The 21,534-nt window shown below is 44.6% G+C and overlaps 1 protein-coding gene across 4 annotated transcripts in view; it reads right to left on the reverse strand.

The window, feature by feature from the left end:
* Positions 1-770: 770 nt before the first annotated feature.
* Positions 771-21,534, reverse strand: part of FGF1 (fibroblast growth factor 1) — a 385,534-nt gene continuing 364,770 nt past the window's right edge. For all 4 annotated transcript variants that reach the window (XM_069764051.1, XM_069764048.1, XM_069764049.1 and 1 more), the window contains 2 exons: positions 21,225-21,328; positions 771-3,675 (listed from right to left, as the gene is read on the reverse strand). In XM_069764051.1, the coding sequence (XP_069620152.1) occupies positions 3,481-3,675; positions 21,225-21,328 (299 nt within the window). In that variant the 3' untranslated portion in view covers positions 771-3,480. The remainder of the gene's footprint in view (positions 3,676-21,224; positions 21,329-21,534) is intronic.

The raw sequence follows: 21,534 nt of genomic DNA on the forward strand, positions 1-21,534 counted from the left end.
GAAAACCCACGCAACGAGTACACTTGCTCATCACTACTAATGATATAAATTGTTTTTACAGACGCCTACTGAGAGCTTTTCTTTGAGAAAACAATGTTAGTGATGCACATTGCATCGCTAACAACACGCTGGGGCCATTTTAAAGCACAAAACATGTTTGACCAAATACAGCAGTGTCATTTTCAAGTTGATAAATGTGTACGGCACCGAAGGATGGTATGAATATGCAAATGGCCTTTGGCAGAAAAATGTTCCCCACTGCTGTAATAGAGGTTGGTCCCCCATGGAACATATAATGATTGCATAAACTACTAATTTGCCAACAATTTATGAGAGGGATAAACCCTTTTTAAGACCAAAGGGTTTTATTAGTTTTTCTATCAGACAAGCATCTAAATTTTTTACAGCGGATAGCACATCAAGACTTGTTTTTTGAGAGATGATAGCGAGTAATCAGAGAAAGGTTTTGTGTTAAGACTTTATAAAAAAAAAGTGATATTTTGAAAATATTTGATATCATTATATACATTATACTTAAATAAAATCATGCACTCTTGTAATATTCACTCCATAACAATAATTTTTTTCATGGAGGACCCATAGTTTCTCTTAGATAGCGTGGGTTTTATAAGAGAATGCACTGCACTGAACAAATAGAAAAGCTGTGTCAAAGAGACAATGGATGTGAAATGTAGCTAATACAATGTTACATGTGGAGTAAAGACAAACAAACAAGAAACAATGACAACACAACACAAGGCTTTGTTTTGCCATTCTTAATTATTTATGCTACATTTTTATATTATTTAATGCTACATTTATTCACATGTATGACAAGGACATTTTTACACACCTCAATATAACACATTCCATTATAATACTGATTACTTACAGTCATAATATACTTTGCATGTGCATTATATCATATAGCGCTTGTCTTATTTCCACAAACACAGCACAGTTTTGTTACCTCACAATATGGAAGATTTGATCTGGTTTATGTGCACAAGGCAGCTATAAAAGATCTGCTAATGGTCCCTTCTTCTCTATCTTCTTCTCCTTCCCTCCAAAGAAATATTGTAAAAGAGTAACTAAACTTTACTTTTTTTCCATTATTGTGTCCAGTATGAAAAGTAATATAAGTTCGTAATGGACTTTATTGGGGGGGGGTTTGGCTTTCTGCTGCTAAAAATACGATCAAAGAGACCTCCAAAATCATGAGGTTTTTTTGGCTTTTCTTGTTGTAGTGAAACATTTATCCCTGTCTATAGGATAAATAACCGCTGTATTTCATTCTTATTATTCTTATTAATGTTATCAGCAGTAGTAGTAGTTTATGAATTTCTATAATTGCAGCATTTCCTACAGATCTTTAGTGAGGTACGCATTACAACAAATTGATCAAAGGAATAAAACCGTATAAAACTTAAAACAAGATGCAATATGAGGGAACAAACTTACAGCATATAGATATACATGAGATGACATGTAAGGAACATCTGTTGTATAGTAATATTAGCAATTTCCTATTTAGAGTCCTTATTGTATATATTGTTACTGTGATGGGGATACTGCAACAGAGAGGGACCAGAAGATCGTGGCGTCCGGTTGCACAAACTCCTGCACTGATTAGAAGTGCTTCTCCATCCTATTAAACTGTGCAGTTTTTCCTTGCTCTGTCATTGCAAGGGTTAATTAGTTCAGTGGATCTCCTGGAGCTCTCCATCCTGAAATGTTTCAGCTGTTCTGTGTTGGCCACTCCACACTGGTATATTCACTCACCACTTGCACTTGGGAGTTACCAGTGGTAATTTTTCCACTTCCCAGTTTGGAGTTGAAAGAGAAGTTCAATGGTTGGAGTAGGCGGTTGGAGAGTTATCCAGCAGAGCTTTATGTGGAGCTGGTTTTCATGTTTATCCTTATCATTTCCCATTTGGTTTCTCCTTCCTATTCTTCTCCTGTTTTCCCACTGTGTTGTTTTGTGAGTGTATTTGTATGATTGTTGGCTTCTTTTATCCCTGTCTGTTTACCCCTGTCTGTCTGGTTAGTCTTTTCCTATACACTTCAGCCCCACACCTCCCTGGGTGAGGGAGGGAACAGATAAGAGTTAATATAGGAACATTCTATAGTTCCGTATATATGCACCTAACCCAACCAGTAATTGAAGAAAAATAACTCTTATTTTACTCACTTGTGGGGCAATCAGGTCTGAGGTGTGTTGATGTTTTTGGTCAGGTGCCTCCCATCTTCTTATGATCTCCATCCTCCTTCTTGCTTCGTGTGGATGAAGAACTGCGGTGTGCAGGTCCCGGGAAAGGTCAAAAAGCCCGGTGCATGAGCACTGCAGTACTTTAATCTGCCCTCAACAGGGCAGAGAAATACGCCTGCACATGAGAGCGATGTGGTGGTACCCTGTGTGGAGGACTACATCACGCACATGAAGCAAGAAGGAAGACAACGATTGTAAGAAGATGGAAGGCAACGGACGAAGACCAGCGACATCCCTCGGACCGGACTGCCTCGCAGGTGAGTAAAAGTTGTTTTTCTGCTTTTACAGGTCAGGTTGGGGGCTTATATACAGCGCAATAGAATTCTGCCTGTCAGCCCTGAAAGATGGTGGTCGTATCTCATAACGGCCAAACCTGGTGACAGGTTGACTTTATACTAGGAACTTCATGTTCTGTTTTCCATATTTTTGTCTAGCATCATTAAATCAATGTATGGTTTCTGGATATGCAATACATATCTTTTTTTTTCGAATTGAAATAGTACTTCTTCCAATTGGTGGTGCTCTACTGATTCTGGAAAGTTTGTTATTCTTCCGTGCCCCTCAGTTTTAAAGTTATGTTTCCCAAATGTAAATTTTCATTCATTCAACTGGGGATGTGCCACAGAAGTTCTCTGTGGGGGAGGCGGCATTTTACCCTGTATGACAGAAGTTCTGCGATATACACCCAATTGTTTGAAGTTCTTGCATCTTTATTACCCGGAGTATAACATTGGAACGAAGGGTCAACAATAAATGAACTGTTCTAGAATCAGTTGAATAGCGCCAATTGGATGACGTAATCGGTTTAAATTTTAAAAATCCACTTTAAAGCTAATTTCCACTAGTAATGTTAACACACTAGTTATAGTAGTTATAACATTCTGCAACAATATTAATTCACTGCTTATTTCCTCCACAAAGGTTACAAACAATGCATTGCTAGCATTACTTAGATCACGTATAATACAGAGTAAGTGCACATCCCTTATTTAAGATGCTTTTCACATTTAGTTTTATATGTTAAACCAAAGCCTTGCCTATCACTGGTATCTAGAATATAATTAGAGTGAGTGTAACTACTTTTTATGCAGTTCTGTAAGACCATGGTGCGTCTTCATTTCCCTTTCATACTTTACTTTGGTCTTTTAATAATATGAAATGTTTTACAGCAATCTCACACGTAGCATGTTACAGTAGTCACTGAGCAGTCTCTAGTCACTTGACACTGGCAATGGAAGAAACAGAATGGCTTTCTGGCCATAATGCGTCCGGGATCCACGCTTGCTTGTTCCATTTTTCTTAATGCCGACAAACCAGTTCAGTTCAGCGTATTTCTTCGACTTGTATGTATTGTAGCTGTTCTCCTCTACAGTCTCCAGAAACATGCATTCTTCATTCAGCGTCATCTTAAAAAAAAAAAAATAATAACCACAGTTTACTGCTTGTGGGAAAACTAAACTTTGGTGTTATATTTAGAGAACTTGGATGGGATTGCTGTGTTAGAGCTACATTCTGGCTAAGTAAATTATTGCTGTTGGTCAGGACTTGAAACCAAAGCTACCCTGGACTTCCTGCTGCGGCTCTGTCTGGGATTTATTTAAAATCTGCTCTTTTTGCATTTTTTACTTACTGTAGGCAGTGTTTTACCACTAATAGAACCACTTCTGACAGTTCTTGTGTTTTTCTCGCTGTCGTATTTACATGCTCCAAGTGAGGAATATAAAAAATAGGGGAATTCCACATAAATGACTTAGTGAAGTAAACTTTTAACTCTATACACAATTCTAGTAAGGCTGCGTGCACATGGTGCGTTTTTATTGCATTTTCGTGGTGTTTCTTCAGTGCAGAAATCGGCCAAAAATGCTAGAGAATCCTTATGCCGGCTATCTCAATGAGAACCCTGAAGTGCTGTGCACATGATCAGTAATTTTCCTTTGAGTATTTGCAGTGCGTTTTTTTTCTGCGGCATGTCAATTCTTTGTGCGGATTTTTAGCGTTTTTCCCCCATTGACTTCAACTGAGTCAGTCAAATTTGCAGAAAAACACAGGTTTAAAAATGTTTACGTATTTGCTGTGGATTTGCTGAGTTTTTTGCTTGCGTTTTTACACACTTCTTATGATATTTAAAAAACTGTCATCTGTGTGACAGCACGAGAAACACCAGCACAATGGTCCTGATCGGCAGTAATGTTACTGCTGGTAAGATCGTTACCATTGGTCAGATCGCTGTGGGGTCATGCCGTCAGATGTCAAAAAGATCGCTGTGGGGTCATGCCGTCAGATGTCAAAGTGACCCCTCAGATGTGACTGTGACTTGCAGTGAAAAGCTTACTGCAGGTCAGAGGGGTCAGCTGATGAGAGACTACTACTCGCATCAGGCTACATCTGCTGTCATGATAACAGACTGATTGGAGAAGTCGTCATCGGCCGTCGCCTGTGCTTAAACTTAAAATAAAAAAAGAAAACATTTAAAATAATTAAATACATATTCAAATAGAAGTAAAAACACCTTATACTCACCTATCACTAAATCCCCGATGCCCTTGTCTCCTATAAAAAATGTAAAATAAAAAACAACTGTAGTACAGCAGAGTTGGTGAAGTGCAGAAATGCAGTGACCACCGAAAAGTTCAAAACAAATGCCTTTTAATGTCCAAACGACCTTACAATTGGAACACAAATGGTATCCTCAGGATCGCAGCCAGGAAACAAAACAGTTAGTAACGAGACCGGTTGCCGTGGGCGAATGGACTGCCGTGTCATACTGAGGGGCGCCAGGCCTTTTGGTTCCACTTGGCTCCGTGTTGCTTCACACAGGCTGAAGCTTTGCAGAGCCACCTGCTCTGCCGCTTGCAAACCAAGACTGACACACCCATCCCTTTGCTCCAGGGTTTTTACAAGGAATCTGTAGCCATAGACCACTTGTAAGATCTGGTTGGGAGGAAGCGATCCACCCCACTATCATCCTGTAGTCCGCTCCAAAAATAGGTTTTCTTAAATCTGCTTTGGGCAAGTATATTGCCTAAGACCAAAACTTACTTTTATTTTACACTGCAATCACAGCTATGCCTGTGACTGCAATGCACTCTCGTGGCCTCAATATGATTCTGTATGCATCCTTGGGGACACATAGCGCCCTTCACATATAACACCTGTCACTGCCTCACACAATATATACTTACTTAAATGCCCAATCCCTGATGCCCTTGTCTCCTGTAAACATAAAAAATAAACAACCATATACTCTCTCTTGTCTGCCATAGTCCACGTAATCCAGAGTGTCCCACGGTGATCTCACTTGTACAACAGTCACATATGGAGATGTGACTGCTCTACTCGGCAGGCGGCGACACACTAACAGGAGCATCATCACTCCCACAGTGTATAGTGCTGAGCTGCCATGAGAGAGGTCAGATGAGTTCATCAGCTGATGAGCTCCAGTGATCTCACTTACGGCACCACTGAACAGCACTACTGAACTATCTCACACAGCAGTGGTGCTGTAAGTGAGATCATCGGGGCTCACCAGCTGATGAACTCTGGTGAACTTTTTCACCACAGCTTTGCAATATACAGTGCAGGAGCGATTGCTTCCTGTGTCAGTGTTTAGCTGGCTGCCCTTGATAACAGTCACATCGGGACAACAAGCCCTAAACCTATTACCTTGATGCACTGCATCAGAATGAAAAAGAAGGTGTTGAGCCAGGAAATTACATCACAAAACATTTTTTTAAAATATCTTTATTTAGCTCAAAAAAGCGTTTATTGCTGTACAAAAATGCATGCAAAAACGCAGCAAAACGCGTGTTTTTACGGGAGAAATTTCTGCAAGCAAATACTCAACGTGCGCACATACCTTAACTGTCTTTAAACATATACTGTACAAACAATTACAAACATAGTGGGCCTGATCATGCATGGTAGTCTAAATGGAGCACTGGCATAAAGTCTGTTGAATTTATTAAGGAACCTGACAGAGGATGCATGTTGCCTAAACAACAGTAAGCAAAAACTGCAAGCAATCCAGAAACCCAAGGCAATGAGTAGTCTTGTTCAAAAACATTTTATTGACACTATTGTACACACAAGAAAAACACTGACATGCGATGTTTCGGCGATGCTTGTGGATCGCCCCCAAGGGCTAGGGGTACTCGGTACCGGGTCCTTCGGTTCACTGGGCGATGTCACGGTGGCTGACCCGGTCCATGGCCCTTGGGACGTCCGTGTAAAAGGGAAAGTTCTTTAAAGGGGAATGTTCGTGACGCCACCTGTGGTATTCGGTCAGGGTGACCGACGTTGCTTTAAGGGGTCCGCTGGGGTGATGTTATGGCAGCTAGATGGTATACCTTCCCACAGGTGAAGTGTATCCCCAGGGCTTCCCAATGTGTAGATGGTGAATGATGATGTGAGGTGCAGTGAAGAACGAGGACACAAGGTTGCAGTCTCTTTACCTTTTTACTATAGGCTTCAACATCCACAGTCCAGAGCACAGACCATAGCGCAGAGAGAGTCCGGCCGGTTTGGAGGCAAATCCAGAGTCCCCTTATCCAGATGGAAATCAGTAGCCTTCCTTTGCGCTACAGTGTTGCGTTCCCTTACTGCTAAGCTTCTCATAAGGTCCTCACAACTGTTGTAGATGTTATGTCTCTGTCCCCCAGATATAATAGGACAAACCTGTATGACTGGTGGCTTGAGGCGATTTATAGGGACTCTAGCATGCCCCAGCCTCTGAGAGTTGCCACCGTGCCTCCTGCTTGTAGGTAGGGACAGGTAACTTGCAATTAGCTGTCCTGCCAGTCTCTGAATTAAAGCCTAGAGATCCTTATTCCCTTGGTATTCTGGCTACCGGATTTCTGCGCCTCAGAAGGAAGCAGTCTGCTTGAAGGAGAATGATATTACTGCAATGACAAGGACCCTGGGGCGCTGCACTTGGCCTTTTTTGCACCAAACAAGAGGTGTACATAACTACATAACACAAAACAGGTACTATTTATAGTAAGTCAGTTGTATCCCACTCCCACGACTGATCCAACCTCTGTAACCATAGAGACACTACATATACAAAAAAAAGTTTTAAAAAAAGAGATCATCAAAACATTTCTGATGGAATAGTTAATAACAAACATGTGTTTCTGTAGCAGGACACAAGAGTGTTTCAACCCAGCTAGCAATATGCATCAAATTAGTCTCAATTACGTACTAGAGAACACCGATTTTTAAGTAAAAAGGGTGCTCTACAAGTGATATATCATAGGGCATTCCTCCCCATCCTTCCCATTCAGACATCATAATGAAGGACACACCTCCTCAAACATCTCAGTCCAACTACAGTGGAGCCAATTGTGACGTCACCACAATCCATCACACGACCACTGAAATCTCTGCCTAATTATGAATGACAATACATGCCAATGTATTTTGGGTAAGAAGGTCCTGGTGAAGCAGTTATTTTGTAAGAAGCAGTCTAGCAGAACAGTTGTGTAAAACTTTATCCTGCTAATGCAAAAATGTTACTAAAACTTGATTATCCTGGATAAAGTACCCTATATACTCGTGTATAAGCTGAGTTTTTCAGCACTTTTTTGTGCTGAAAACACCCCCCTCGGCTTATACATGAGTTAGTTGTCCCAGAGGGCCTGTGGGGGAAGGGGAGCAGCGGGTCACAGGAGGCAGGAGTCGGTGGTTGTGGCTGTAAATGTGCCTGCTGCTAAACAGAAATGAATATGAATTTCTCTTATAGCGTGCACAGTGACACCCGCAGCCGCCGGCTTCCAGCAGACATCCTACTCACATTCCTGTTAGCCCTCCCTGCATCGCATTGGTTCCAGTGCCAGCAGCATTTCCGTCCAAGCGATCATGTGGCCCTGCTTATTAAGGTAATGAATATGCACGCCTCTCCACTCCCATAGGTGTGGCGTGACTATTCTTTACCTTAATAAGCAGGGTCATGTGATCGCTCAGCCGGAAGAGCTGCTGGCGCCGGAACCAAATGCAGCGAGGAAGCGCTAGAATGTGAGTAGGATGTGTGTTTTTTTAAACATGCATACAAGGATAGGGGATAAGGAGCCTCGCATACAAGAACAATGGGGGAGCCATGCATACAAGGACAGGGACCGGAGAGCCATGCATACAAGGATAGGGGATAACGAGCCATGCATACAACGACAGACACGGGGGAGCCATGCATATCAGGAAAGGGACTGGGGAGCAATGCATACAAGGATAGGGGATAAGGAGCCTCGCATACAAGAACAACAATGGGGGAGCCATGCCTACAAGGACAGGGACCGGAGAGCCATGCATACAAGGATAGGGGATAACGAGCCATGCATACAACGACAGACATGGGGAGCCATGCATATTAGGACAGGGACTGGGGAGCAATGCATACAAGGAAAGGGGATAAGGAGCCATGCATACAAGGACAGGGATGGGGGAGCCATGCATACCAGGACTGGGATGAGGGGAAAATGCAAACCCGGCTTATACTCAAGTCAATAAGCTTACCCAGTTTTTGTGGCAAAAATGGAACTCTCTCTGTTCTGTAGTATTCAGAAATGTTGTTGTCATGATCCAGGCTGGGTTTTGGGTTCTGTTTTCCCTTTTTCCCGGTCTGGTCATGTCAAGACTTAACCTTTCTCAACCTCTGTCTGGGTTCAGGTTGGCTATTTATCACCACTGCTTCCTGCAGGTGCAGCGCCCCAGAGATCTGGTCATTGCAGTATGACGCTCTGCCACTAAGGGGAGTGATGGTACGTCTGATGGCACTGAAGGAGTTCTCCTGACCAGGTATCACCAGAACACTTTACACTTCACACTCCGGCCACTAAGGGGAGCAAAAGGCTTTATTTATTGGGCCACTCTTCACAATGGTAAAACTAGGGGTTGGGGAGGAAGTTAGTCAGAAGCTGACTGGGTTGGATTCAGGCAACATCCCGTGGCAGGGGGTGTTGCAGGGAGAAGACACAGGGGGGTCCCTGTCAGGCATGGGAACCTGGCAAGTGCCTAGCGAACAGAACAGAACGTAACGGAACCGCGCCTGCACTACCTTGCGGCGGTATCCTAAGAAAGAGACATGAAGGGAAGGATATTGTGGAACAGTGTAAACGAGATCAAGCACAAAGGAGAGCCAGTAGGAGTCGTGCCGTGAGACCGAGGCAACATCCTACTGAGGCGCGTAGCCGGTGGCCGGAACACCGCGGGAGTAACTGACTCTAGGCCTTACTTCGAACTCCGCAGGACAGTTAATTATAGGTTGGCTGTCTACCTTAAATTTCCTAAGAAGACATAGGGGGCAACAGTGGGAGAGGGGCGTCTCTAGGGTCCTGGGAGACCTCCAGGCCTTCCCATCATACGGGTGCGTCTGTTGTGAATTCTGTGGTCAAGCTCCCTCCTGTGGTCATGAGTGGTACTTCGGCTGGTTCTGTCTATGAGCTTCCGCTGGTGGATGAGAGTGGGGCTGCGGCTTCTGAGCTTCCTTCCTCAGGTGACGAGGTTAAGTCGTTAGGTGCTGCTCTATTTAACTCCACCTAGTTCTTTGTTCCTGGCCTCCAGTCAATGTTCCAGTATTGGTCTTGCTTTCTCCTGGATCGTTCTTGTGGCCTGTCTGCCCTGCATAAGCTAAGTTCTGCTTGTGTTACTTTTGTTTGCTATATTTTCTGTCCAGCTTGCTATATTGGTTTTTCTTGCTTGCTGGAAGCTCTGAGACGCAGAGGGAGCACCTCCGTACCGTTAGTCGGTGCGGAGGGTCTTTTTGCCCCTCTGCGTGGTTGTTTGTAGGTTTTTGTGTTGACCACAAAGCTATCTTTCCTATCCTCGGTCTATTCAGTGAGTCGGGCCTCACTTTGCTAAATCTATTTAATCTCTGTGTTTGTATTTTCATCTTAACTCACAGTCATTATATGTGGGGGGCTGCCTTTTCCTTTGGGGAATTTCTCTGAGGCAAGGTAGGCTTATTTTTCTATCTTCAGGGCTAGTTAGTTTCTCAGGCTGTGCCAAATTGCATAGGGAGCGTTAGGCGCAATCCACGGCTACCTTTAGTGTGGTATGATAGGATTAGGGATTGCGGTCAGCAGAGTTCCCACGTCTCAGAGCTCGTCCTACGTTAGTAACTATCAGGTCACTTTGTGTGCTCTTAACCACTAGGTCCATTGTGGTTCTGAATCACCTCTTCATAACATGCGTCCTAGCCAAAACATACTGGGGGACGAGAAACTAGCAACATCTGGAACTAAAGAGAGAGAGAGCTGTAGAGAACGAACGAGAACAGCAGTTGTGAGGACTATTCCGAATGCTCAGCAGGGTAGGACTACAACACACAGGCGCTAGTGGTAGGCAACGATTTCCATCTGCGAGGGAAACTCTGGAAGTGCCCATTGGACCGGCCGGTCTCTGATAGCCCTGTTAAACGTGCTCTGGATTGAGGATCCTGAAGTCTACAGTAAAGAGGTAAAGAGACTGCAACCTTGTGTCCTTGTTATTGCCTGCACCTCACACCATCACCATCCACCTTACTGGGAAGCCCTGGGGACATACTTCACCTGTGGGAAGGTATACCATCCAGCTGCCATTTCATCACCCCAGTGGACCCCACAGCAGCGTCGGTCACCCTGACCGGACACCACAGGTGGCATCACGAACCCCTGACAGAGTGCACCACCTTTATTGGACGCCCCTTAGCAGCCTCGGAACTGAACCAGAGAGGCCCGATACCGAGAACACGTGGCCCTGTGTCTGGGGGCGATCCACAGGCAATGTCAGTTGTAGTTTTTGCCTAGTGCTACTGTAGCTGACTCTGATTGCTCTGATTGGTACTGCTGCGTTTGCTGTCTGAACCCGTGTCTCTGTTTTCCCCTCTTCCTGTCTTGTCTCAGTGTTTCCCTTTAGTGTGTAGACTCTCTGGTTTTGACTTAGCTTGTATTCTGACCTGATTCTGTTCTTTGACTTTTGGCTTATCCAATCCTGAATGTTACTGACCCCCTGGTTTGTCGCTCACCGCGAGTTTGCTTATTCCTTTGGCACTGTGCTACAGTATAGGATTTGACCCTGCTTGGTTGACTATTCTGTTGCCACCTATGGCAGACTCACTGATGCACTGCTGGTCAGCTCTGTTTAGGTGCAGACCTCCTTCCTCTCTGCTGCCATCTAGTGAAGCCTGCACCTACCTGCATTGCAGCAGCATGACAGTTCTTAAATAAGTAGGTGATTGTTACTAGGTCATGTGTTCACATGTATAAGCTTTATCACATTGTGTGCTTTCACTATTAATTGTAATAGTTATGTGGCATTCTAAACTCAGTACTTACACCTGTTATTTGTATTCTTGTAGTTTTACCACATATATTTCAATTCATATACATCAACCTGTTGACCAACAAACAAGTTACACTACAGAGAACAGTCTGCTTATTTTGGAAGACAGAGAAGGTTTATGTTGTATGTCAGATTGCACACTGTGAGAACATGTAAGAATACAGAACAGAAAATGTTTCAGTGTTGAACTCTATACTCTCTATAGACAAGAATGTTCGTGTGTATTTTTCCTGTATCCTGCTATAGAAATGCATATTTATTATTAACTTCCATCAGCAACGTTTTAATGATCTTTTTTATACATCTGTGTTTAAACTTTTGTTTTATTTATGATTAGTGATGAGCGAACGTGCTCGCCACTACTCGGTACTTGCCCGAGTATCACTATGCTCGGTGTACTAGGCGAGCACCGAGTATTTTCAGGATTATTCTGCGGGAGCTTGGGTATCCGCCCTGCAATTCTGGTGCTCTTTAGAGCGCCAATGACAGTGCAGGGATTGTCAGCCATGCACTGTAATGCCACAGCCACCTTTTTGTGGTATTACAGTGATTGGCTGGCCACACAGAGTCATCAGGTCTATCAGAGACCTGATGCCATCCTGCTTGCCGCATTCTGCTCCAGACTTAGCGAGTGTAGGGAAAGCTGCTGCTGAGATAGGGTCAGAATCGTGCTTTTAAGAGTTAGTGTAGGTCTGCAACTGTTCAGTCCACAACTCCTGAGAAGCCAACAGTCCTTTTTAGGACTAATTCGGGGGTCCCAAGATCGCAGCGCTAGGTAGGCATGGGAGTCTATGTGCGCATATCCACATCAGTGCAAGGCCTGCAGGCACTGTATGTGCGTACATAGCTTTCACTGCATACCTCCAAAAGCTCCATTACTGTCTGCTGCTGCTTATTTAACATATATCTAGCCCAAAAATTATACAGTCTGTTATGTCAGGCTGAGGCCTGTTGTATCTGAGGTGAAAAAATGTTAGTTTTGCAGGCATAAGTTTCATAGTCTGCTAGCGTTGTTTTTCTCATTTTTAATTTTTTGCCAAATTTCACAAACAAGAGAAAAAAAATTAGTCTGTAATCTATGGCTGCGGCCTCGTGTATCGGTGGTGGAAAAATCGTAGCCTCGCAGGCATAAGTTTCATAGTTCTGTCTGCTAGCCTTGTTCCATTCTTTTTTTGTTATTTTAAAAATTCTCCAAACCCCCCCCCAAAATTTTTCAGTCTGTTATGTCAGGCTGAGGCCTGTTGTATCTGAGGTGAAAAAATCTTAGTTTTGCAGGCATGCGTTCTGTGTGCTAATCTTGGTCTCCTTTTGTTTAGAAAAAAGTTCACCCCCCAAAAAAAAAATATTTTATACAGTCTGTTATGTCAGGCTGAGGCCTGTTGTATCTGAGGTGAAAAAATCTTAGTTTTGCAGGCATGCGTTCTGTGGGCTAACCTTGGTCTCCTTTTGTTTAGAAAAAAGTTCACCCCCCAAAAAAAAATATTTTATACAGTCTGTTATGTCAGGCTGAGGCCTGGTGTATCTGTGGTGGAAAAATCGCAGCTTCGCAGGCACAAGTTTCATAGTTCTGTCTGCTAGCCTTGTTCCACCCTTTTTTTTGTCATTTTAAAAATTCTCTAAAACCTCCCCCAAAAATTATACACTCTGTTATGTCATGCTGAGGCCTGTTGTTTCTGTGGTGGAAAAATCGTAGCTTCGCAGGCATAAGTTTCATAGTTCTGTTTGCTAGCGTTGTTGTACTCATTTTTAATTTTTTGCCAAATTTCACATACAAGAGAAAAAAAAATTAGACAGTCTGTTATCTGTGACTGCGGCCTGGTGTATCGGTGGTGGAAAAATCGTAGCTTCGCAGGCATAAGTTTCATAGTTCTGTCTGCTAGCCTTGTTCCACTCTATTTTTGTTATTTTAAAAACTTTCCAAAACCCCCCAAAAATTATACACTCTGTTATGTCATGCTGAGGCCTGTTGTTTCTGTGGTGGAAAAATCGTAGTTTCGCAGGCATATGTATCATAGCCTGGGACTCCTTTTTTTAAAAAAAATCACCCCCCCAAAAAAATATATCTTATACAGTCTGTTTTGTCAGGCTGAGGCCTGGTGTATCTGTGGTGGAAAAATCATAGCTTTGAAGGCATACTGTTGATGAGCGAGTGTGCTCGGGTGACCTCCGAGTATTTATGACTGCTCCGAGATTTAGTTTTCATCGCGGCAGCTGAATTATTTACAGCTACTAGCCTGCTTGATTACATGTGGGGATTCCCTAGCAATCAGGCAACCCCCACATGTACTCAGCCTGGCTACTAGCTGTAAATCTTTCTGCTGCCGCAATGAAAACTAAATCTCCGAGCAATCATAAATACTGGGAGGTTACGAGAGCGTGCTCGGGAAAACTCGAGCAACGAGTACACTCGCTCATCACTAATACTGATCAGATATAATTTTGCTCCAAATAAATACATTTGTGTTGAGCTTTTGAAATAGTTAAGTAGTCCATTTAAAATGAGCAAGGCAAAGGATGGGGGAGTAGACATGATGCTGATAGTGCATGCAGAGGATGAGGCCGTGGCCAAGCTGTAAGTGGACCACAACAAAGACCCATATCTTCTCACTCAACCTTCCTGTTCCAGTTTCTAGGAGATCGCAGCACACCACTATTGAAACCAGAGCAGTGTGAAAAGGTTGCTGGTTGGATAGCGGATAATGCTTCCAGTTATTTAGCCACCACCACCACCACCATGTCTTCCACACGGTCAAGTCTGAGTAGCCATGAGTATGGACCAGATATTCTTCACCCTGATCCTCCTTCCACCATGCCAAGTGCCCTGAGGCAACTGATCCCACACTTGGACACTCCGAAGAGCTGTTCAGTTTTCCCTTTCAAGATGCCATACTCTCGGCCGGTCAACTTGAAATGGGACCAGATGAGATCGCATGTAGCAATGCCCAAAGCTTTGACCAGCCATGGTCACACAAAGGCGATGATGGGAAAGTGTCAGAAGAGGTGGACAATGATGAGACACAATTGCCAGAAAGTCAGGAGGAGGAGCAGGATGCCGATGTGGAAGACCAGGTGGTGGATGACATAGTGACTGACCCAACCTGGCATGAGGACATGCAGAGCGAGGACAGCAGCACAAATGGGGAAGGAGGCATATCACCCCAACAGGCAGGAAGAAGCAGTGTGGTGGCCACAGACAGAAGGTGTTCATCCGTTCCCCGTAACACCAACATGAGGGAAGTTGCCATTCCAACTGTTAGATCTTCCTGATTCTGGTTATTTTTTAAAGACTTTGCTCATAACTCCAAACAGGCAATGCCCACATCAGCAGGGGTAGTAAAACTACCAGCCTGACCACCACGAGCATGATCAAGCACATGGCAGCAAAGCACCTGAGTGCACTCTCTGCAGGGGACACCACTGCTTCTTCCACTGTTTTGCTTAGAAGCCATTCCCCAGTCCACCGTGCATGTGAAGATGCCTCTAGCCCTGCACCTGTTGTTGCCCACAGTCAAGCAGCACCATCATCAAGCCCGTCCAAGTCCTTGTCCCAGCACAGCCTTCAGTTGTCTATACCCCAGTCATTGGAACGCAAGAGGAAATACCCAGCCAAAGCCCCACAGGCCACAGTCCTAAATTCTAAAATTTCTCTTCTGCTTGCGCTCAAAATGTTGCCTTTTAGGCTCGTTGAGATGGAAGCTTTCCGCAACCTGATGGCGATGGCGGTCCCAAGGTACTCGGTCCCCAGTCGCCACTATTTTTCCGGTGTGCCGTATCGGCATTACTCTAGCATGTGTCCCACAACATTACCCGTGCCCTCAACAATGCTGTTTCTGGGCAAGTCCACCTAACCACAGACACGTGGACAAGTGCTTGTGGCCAGGGACAGTACATCTCACTGACGGCACACTGGGTTAACATAGTGGAAGCTGGGACCCAGTCGGACCTTGGGATGGAACACATCCTTCCTATGCCGATGATTACTGGCCCTATGTCAATCAGGGTTACTCCCACAGTCTACAGCTCCTGCACCTCCTCCTCCTCTTCAGCCTCCAATTCTGAAATCAACACATCAGTCAGAAGCTGGAAGCACTGCAGTACTGCCTCAGCCAAGTGGCAACAGGCTGTGCTGAAACTAATCTGCATAGGTGACAAACCGCATATTGCTGAAGAGTTGTGGACAGCGCTGAAAGAGCAGTCAGAAATTTGGATGATACTGCTGAACCTGCAGCCAGGCATGGTCATGTGTGACAATGGCCGTAACCTGGTGGCGGCTCTGAGGCAAGGTGAGCTCACATACCTTGCTTGGCCCATGTGCTTAACCTCATGGTTCAAGGGTTTCTGAAAAGCTACCCGAAGCTGCTGGATCTACTAGTGAAAGTGCGCCATCTGTCTTCCCATTTTAGAACTTCAGCTACAGCCTTTTAATTATTGGTTATCCAAGCTGGACACGTGGCATGAACTGGCTCTCTACTCCTTGGAGGTCCTGGCCTGCTGCTAGCACTCTGTCAGAGCAGGTTTTTAGTGCCGCTGGTGGAATTATAACAGATAAGCGCATCCCCCTGTCAACTGAAAATGCTGACAGGCTAACTCTTATAAAAATGAACAAGGGCTGGATTGGGAAACACTTCTGTACACCCCCAAGTGAAAACAACAAAACATAACCTCTAATGCATTCTCTTTTTTGGGGAGGTGTATTCTCATGCACCTCTTCACAACCACACATGGGAATACGCTTCCAGATTTGGTCTGTTTGTTGTTATCCTCCTCCTTATCCTCATTCTCATCACTCACAACCAGTAAACACCAGGGTGAATGGATTCCGTGAAGCCAAAGTCACAATTTTTTTTGTGCAAGGGTGTTTTTATGATGCCCGTTACTAATTGGAAGCCTAAACAAATGTAACTCACACAAGGAGAAATGTCATAAAAAAGAGATGTACGTTTATTATTCCCATTTATTCTTATATTTTCCATTTTCCCTACTCTGGATAGTCCTCCAGTGAGGTAGTGTATACCTCTACAATAGAAAATAATTAAAAGACTTTTATATTATATTTTTATTTATAGCCCTGTCTCTTAGCTATCTTGTTGGACACATTCTGGCTTCAAATCTATGAACCTGTGTTCGTCCCTCCCTTTTGTTATTTACTTTCATCGGTGGATTCACATTTTTTATGTATTTGTTTTATTTCATTATGATTTATCTTTATGTCTGATCATTCTCCAGTGGATCACCAGGCTTAACGTCTTCTGTGCTGCTACAGACAGTCAATTTTTGGCAAGGGTGTCTATGATGCCCATAGTATATTTTTTTTAAATTTACCCCCCATGAGGAAATGTTTGTCAACCCATACACAAGTGTATGGGCATTACAAGTCTAGCAGACACGCTCCTTTAAATTGGGACTAGCTTTTGATGAGGCCTTCAGCAATGTCTCCTCATTCTCTGCCACTAGATCACCAGGCTTAATGTCTTCTGTGCTGTTACAGACTGTCAATTTTTTGGCAAGGGTGTCTATGATGCCCATAGTATATTTTTAAAAAATGTACCCCTTTGATTAAAAATCATGGCTATTCCACAAAACAGTAGGCTAGCTATCGGGGGGGGCAGAGGGGGCCATCGCCCCGGGCCCCGCGCTTTGAGGGGGCCCACCGGGAGCTACGCTGCGGCAGAGCAGGGAGAGCAGGGAGAGGGAGAGGGAGAGCAGGGAGAATTGATCTCCCTTCTCTGCCGCTATGGGACCCCTGAGCAGGCGGGGGGGCCCGGTGCCAGCAGTGGGCCCCCCGCCTGTCATCGCATGGTGATCTGTATCGGCATCTAGCCAATACAGCTCACCGCAGTGATGAGGGAAGGAGAACTGCGCTGCGCTCCCATCATCCCCCACACCGTCTGACAGCAGGCGCGATGATGTCACTGCCCAGCGCCCGCTGTCAGATGAGCGGGAGCAGGAGCAGGAAGCACCGCTGGAACAAGGAGTTAGAGAGGTGAGTATTTATTTACTGTGTTTTTATGGGGGCTGCCTTATTCTACAGTATATCTGCCTATAGGACGGGAGTGCTGCCTTATATACAGGATCAGCCTATAGGGGAGGGAGTGCTGCCTTATCTACAGGATCAGCCTATAGGGGTGGGAGTGCTGCCTTATATACAGGATCAGCCTATAGGGGTGGGAGTGCTGCCTTATATACAGGATTAGCCTATCGGCGGCGGGAGTGCTGCCTTATAAACAGGATCTGCCTATAGGGGAGGGAGTGCTGCCTTATATACAGGATCTGCCTATAGGGGAGGGAGTGCTGCCTTATATACAGGATCTGCCTATAGGGGAGGGAGTGCTGCCTTATATACAGGATCTGCCTATAAGTGAGGGAGTGCTGCCTTATATACAGGATCTGCCTATAGGGGAGGGAGTGCTGCCTTATATACAGGATCTGCCTATAAGTGAGGGAGTGCTGCCTTATATACAGGATCTGCCTATAGGGGAGGGAGTGCTGCCTTATATACAGGATTCATAGGGGTAGTAGTGGTGCCTTATGTACAGGATCTGCCTATAGGGGAGGGAGTGCTGCCTTATATACAGGATCAGCCTATAGGGGGGAGTGCTGCCTTATATACAGGATATGCCTATAGGGGAGGGAGTGCTGCCTTATTCTACAGGATTTGCCTATGGGGGAGTTCTGCCTTATATACAGGATCTGCCTATAGGGGAGGGAGTGCTGCCTTATATACAGGATCAGCCTATAGGGGGAGTGCTGCCTTATATACAGGATATGCCTATAGGGGAGGGAGTGCTGCCTTATTCTACAGGATTTGCCTATGGGGGAGTGCTGCCATATTCTACAGGATCTGTCTATGGAGGGAGTGCTGCCTTATTCTACAGGATCTGCCTATGGGGGGGTGCTGCCTTATTTTACAGGATCTGCCTATGGGGGGAGTGCTGCCTTATATGCAGGATCTGCCTATAGGGGTGAGTGCTGCTTTATTCTACATGATCTGTCTATGGGGGAGTGCTGCCTTATATACAGGATCTGCCTATAGGGGGGGAGTGCTGCTTTATTCTGCAGGATCTGCCTATGGGGGGCGGTGCTGCCTTATTCTACAGGATCTGCCTATGGGGGGTGCTGCCTTATACTACAGGGTCTTCCTATGGGGGGTGCTTTAAACTACTGCCTTGTGCTATATTGAGGACTATCTGGCACATTATACTATATGGCGGTTATCTATGGGGCCATCATACAGTGTGGGGATTACAGTGTTGGAGCCATTAAATAGTTTGAAGGCTACTAAGGGGTCAGTATACTGTGTGGGTGGTACTATACAGTTAGGGGACATTATACTGTATATAGGGGAGCTTTCCGGGGGGAGACTCGGGACATTATTAAATGTAAAGTGGGCACTTATTGTAATAGGGGAACTCAGGTTACTGTGACTATCAAAGGGGCACAGAGGGCATTATTACTTTCTAAGGGGCAAAATGTGGGCTCTGTTTTCTAGGGCACTTGCACCCGGCATTACAATATTATAGAGGGGTGCTTTAGAATTTAGAGGGTACAGAGAACCACAGAGTAGGTGCAGTAATAGGGACACATACGGCAGCAGCGGCTCAGTATTGGGGTATCAGGGGCAGTAATAGGGACACATATGGCAGCAGTGGCTCAGTATCAGGGTATCAGGCGCAGTAATAGGGACACATACGGCAGCAGCAACTCGGTATTGGGGTATCAGGTGCAGTAATAGGGACATACGGCAGCAGCGGCTCAGTATTGGGGTATCAGGGGCAGTAATAGGGACACATACGGCAGCAGTGGCTCAGTATTGGGGTATCAGGTGCAGTAATAGGGACACATACGGCAGCAGCGGCTCAGTATTGGGGTATCAGGTACAGTAATAGGGACACATACGGCAGCGGTGGCTCAGTATTGGGGTATCAGGGGCAGTAATAGGGTCACATATGGCAGCAGTGGCTCAGCATTTGAGTATCAGGGGCAGTAATAGGGTCACATATGGCAGCAGCGGCTCAGTATTGGGATATCAGGTGCATTAATAGGGACACGTACGGCAGCAGCGGCTCAGTATTGGGGTATCAGGTGCAGTAATAGGGACATACGGCAGCAGCGGCTCAGTATTGGGGTATCAGGGGCAGTAATAGGGACACATATGGCAGCAGCGGCTCAGTATTGGGGTATCAGGGGCAGTAATAGGGACACATACGGCAGCAGTGGCTCAGTATTGGGGTATCGGGCAGTAATAGGGACACATATGGCAGCAGCGGCTCAGTATTGGGGTATCAGGGGCAGTAATAGGGACACATACGGCAGCAGCGGCTCAGTATTGGGGTATCAGGTGCAGTAATAGGGACACATACGGCAGCAGTGGCTCAGTATTGGGGTATCAGGTGCAGTAATAGGGACACATACGGCAGCAGCGGCTCAGTATTGGGGTATCAGGTGCAGTAATAGGGACACATACGGCAGCAGTGGCTCAGTATTGGGGTATCAGGTGCAGTAATAGGGACACATACTGCAGCAGCGGCTCAGTATTGGAGTATCAGGGGCAGTAATAGGGTCACAAATGGCACCAGCGGCTCAGTATTGGGGTATCAGCAGGATGAGGGGTTTGTGCAGGTTGGGACTAGATGGTGATGGCTGGAATGTGAGAAGTAAAATGTGTCTTTGTTATTTTCTCTGCAGACGAGTTGTAGCTGGAAGAAGTTGTCATGTCGTTCTGGGCCAGATGGAAAAGAGACGATTCCATCATAAAGAACGTCAATGGTAAGTCATTATCTGTAAACTGTGCTGTGATCTCTTATATGCTCTGTAGGGCTGGTATCTACCACTGACAATATGGCGGTAATATCCATGTTGGTCGTTATATAGAGATTATCTTCAGTAACAGCGTAGTCATCTGCTGAGGTTCTCCTCCACTATTAGGGGGCATCATCGAGTTGTAATCAAGGTTACCTGGTTAGGGGCCCACTCAGAAGCTTCGCCCCCCCTGGACCAAAACCCTAGCTACGCCTCTGCCACAAAATATTGATTTCTGAACTCTTGCTGAATTAAAACATTAGTATTGTTGTTTCTAAATGATTATGAACTTGTTTTCTTTGCATTATTTGAGGTCTGAAAGCAGTTTTGTTTTTTTATTTTGACCATTTCTTCTTTGGCAGAATAAAATACAAAATTTATTGCTTGGAAATTCGGAGACATGTTGTCAGAAGTTTATAGAAGAAAATAACAATTTACATTTTACTCAAAAATATACCTATAAAGAGAAAAATCAGACAAACTGTACATTTTGAAATGGTCTCTTAATTTTTGCCAGAGCTGTTTATATCCTTTTTAGTGCTATGACATCACAGTACACATGTTTTTTTGTATGTATTTTTCTTTTGCCATGATGCAATGTGTGCTTTATCAGTGATATACCGGTTGGAATAATTCTTGTTTTGTATCATCATTGAACAGAATATCCCAGAATTTGAACATCACTGTATACATGTTTGATTGCATTGTCACATAACTGCACATTATTCCAATATTGTGACGTCAGTGTGTTTATTATCCCTTCACATTAACAGCACTATGAGCATTTTCCCCACACTGTGACATGTTATAAATGAAGCAATAATCACAAAGTGATCATACTCACCGATCCATACAAAAGGCCAGTAGAATCCATAGCTAAGTAATTCTCAGAGCCTGTGTCCTTGATACACACCACACCAATGTTTTCTGAACTAAGTTGCAACCTAACTAAAAAAAAGAGAGAATGAATGGCTCGGATCATAACAATGATAATATTTTCAGACAGATCTCTAGTAAAGTCCTGTGCATGGTTACAGCTTGACATTGATGTAAATTGACTTTTCTATAATTAAGCATTTGTTTATTCTGTAGCACCTCTTTTTTAGAATGAAGATGCCCTGCAGGTTAGTTGATCGAAACTAACCTGGCTTCTC

The sequence above is a fragment of the Ranitomeya imitator genome, chromosome 4 (genome assembly GCF_032444005.1).
Source record: "Ranitomeya imitator isolate aRanImi1 chromosome 4, aRanImi1.pri, whole genome shotgun sequence".
In the NCBI taxonomy this organism is placed as follows: Eukaryota; Metazoa; Chordata; class Amphibia; order Anura; family Dendrobatidae; genus Ranitomeya; species Ranitomeya imitator.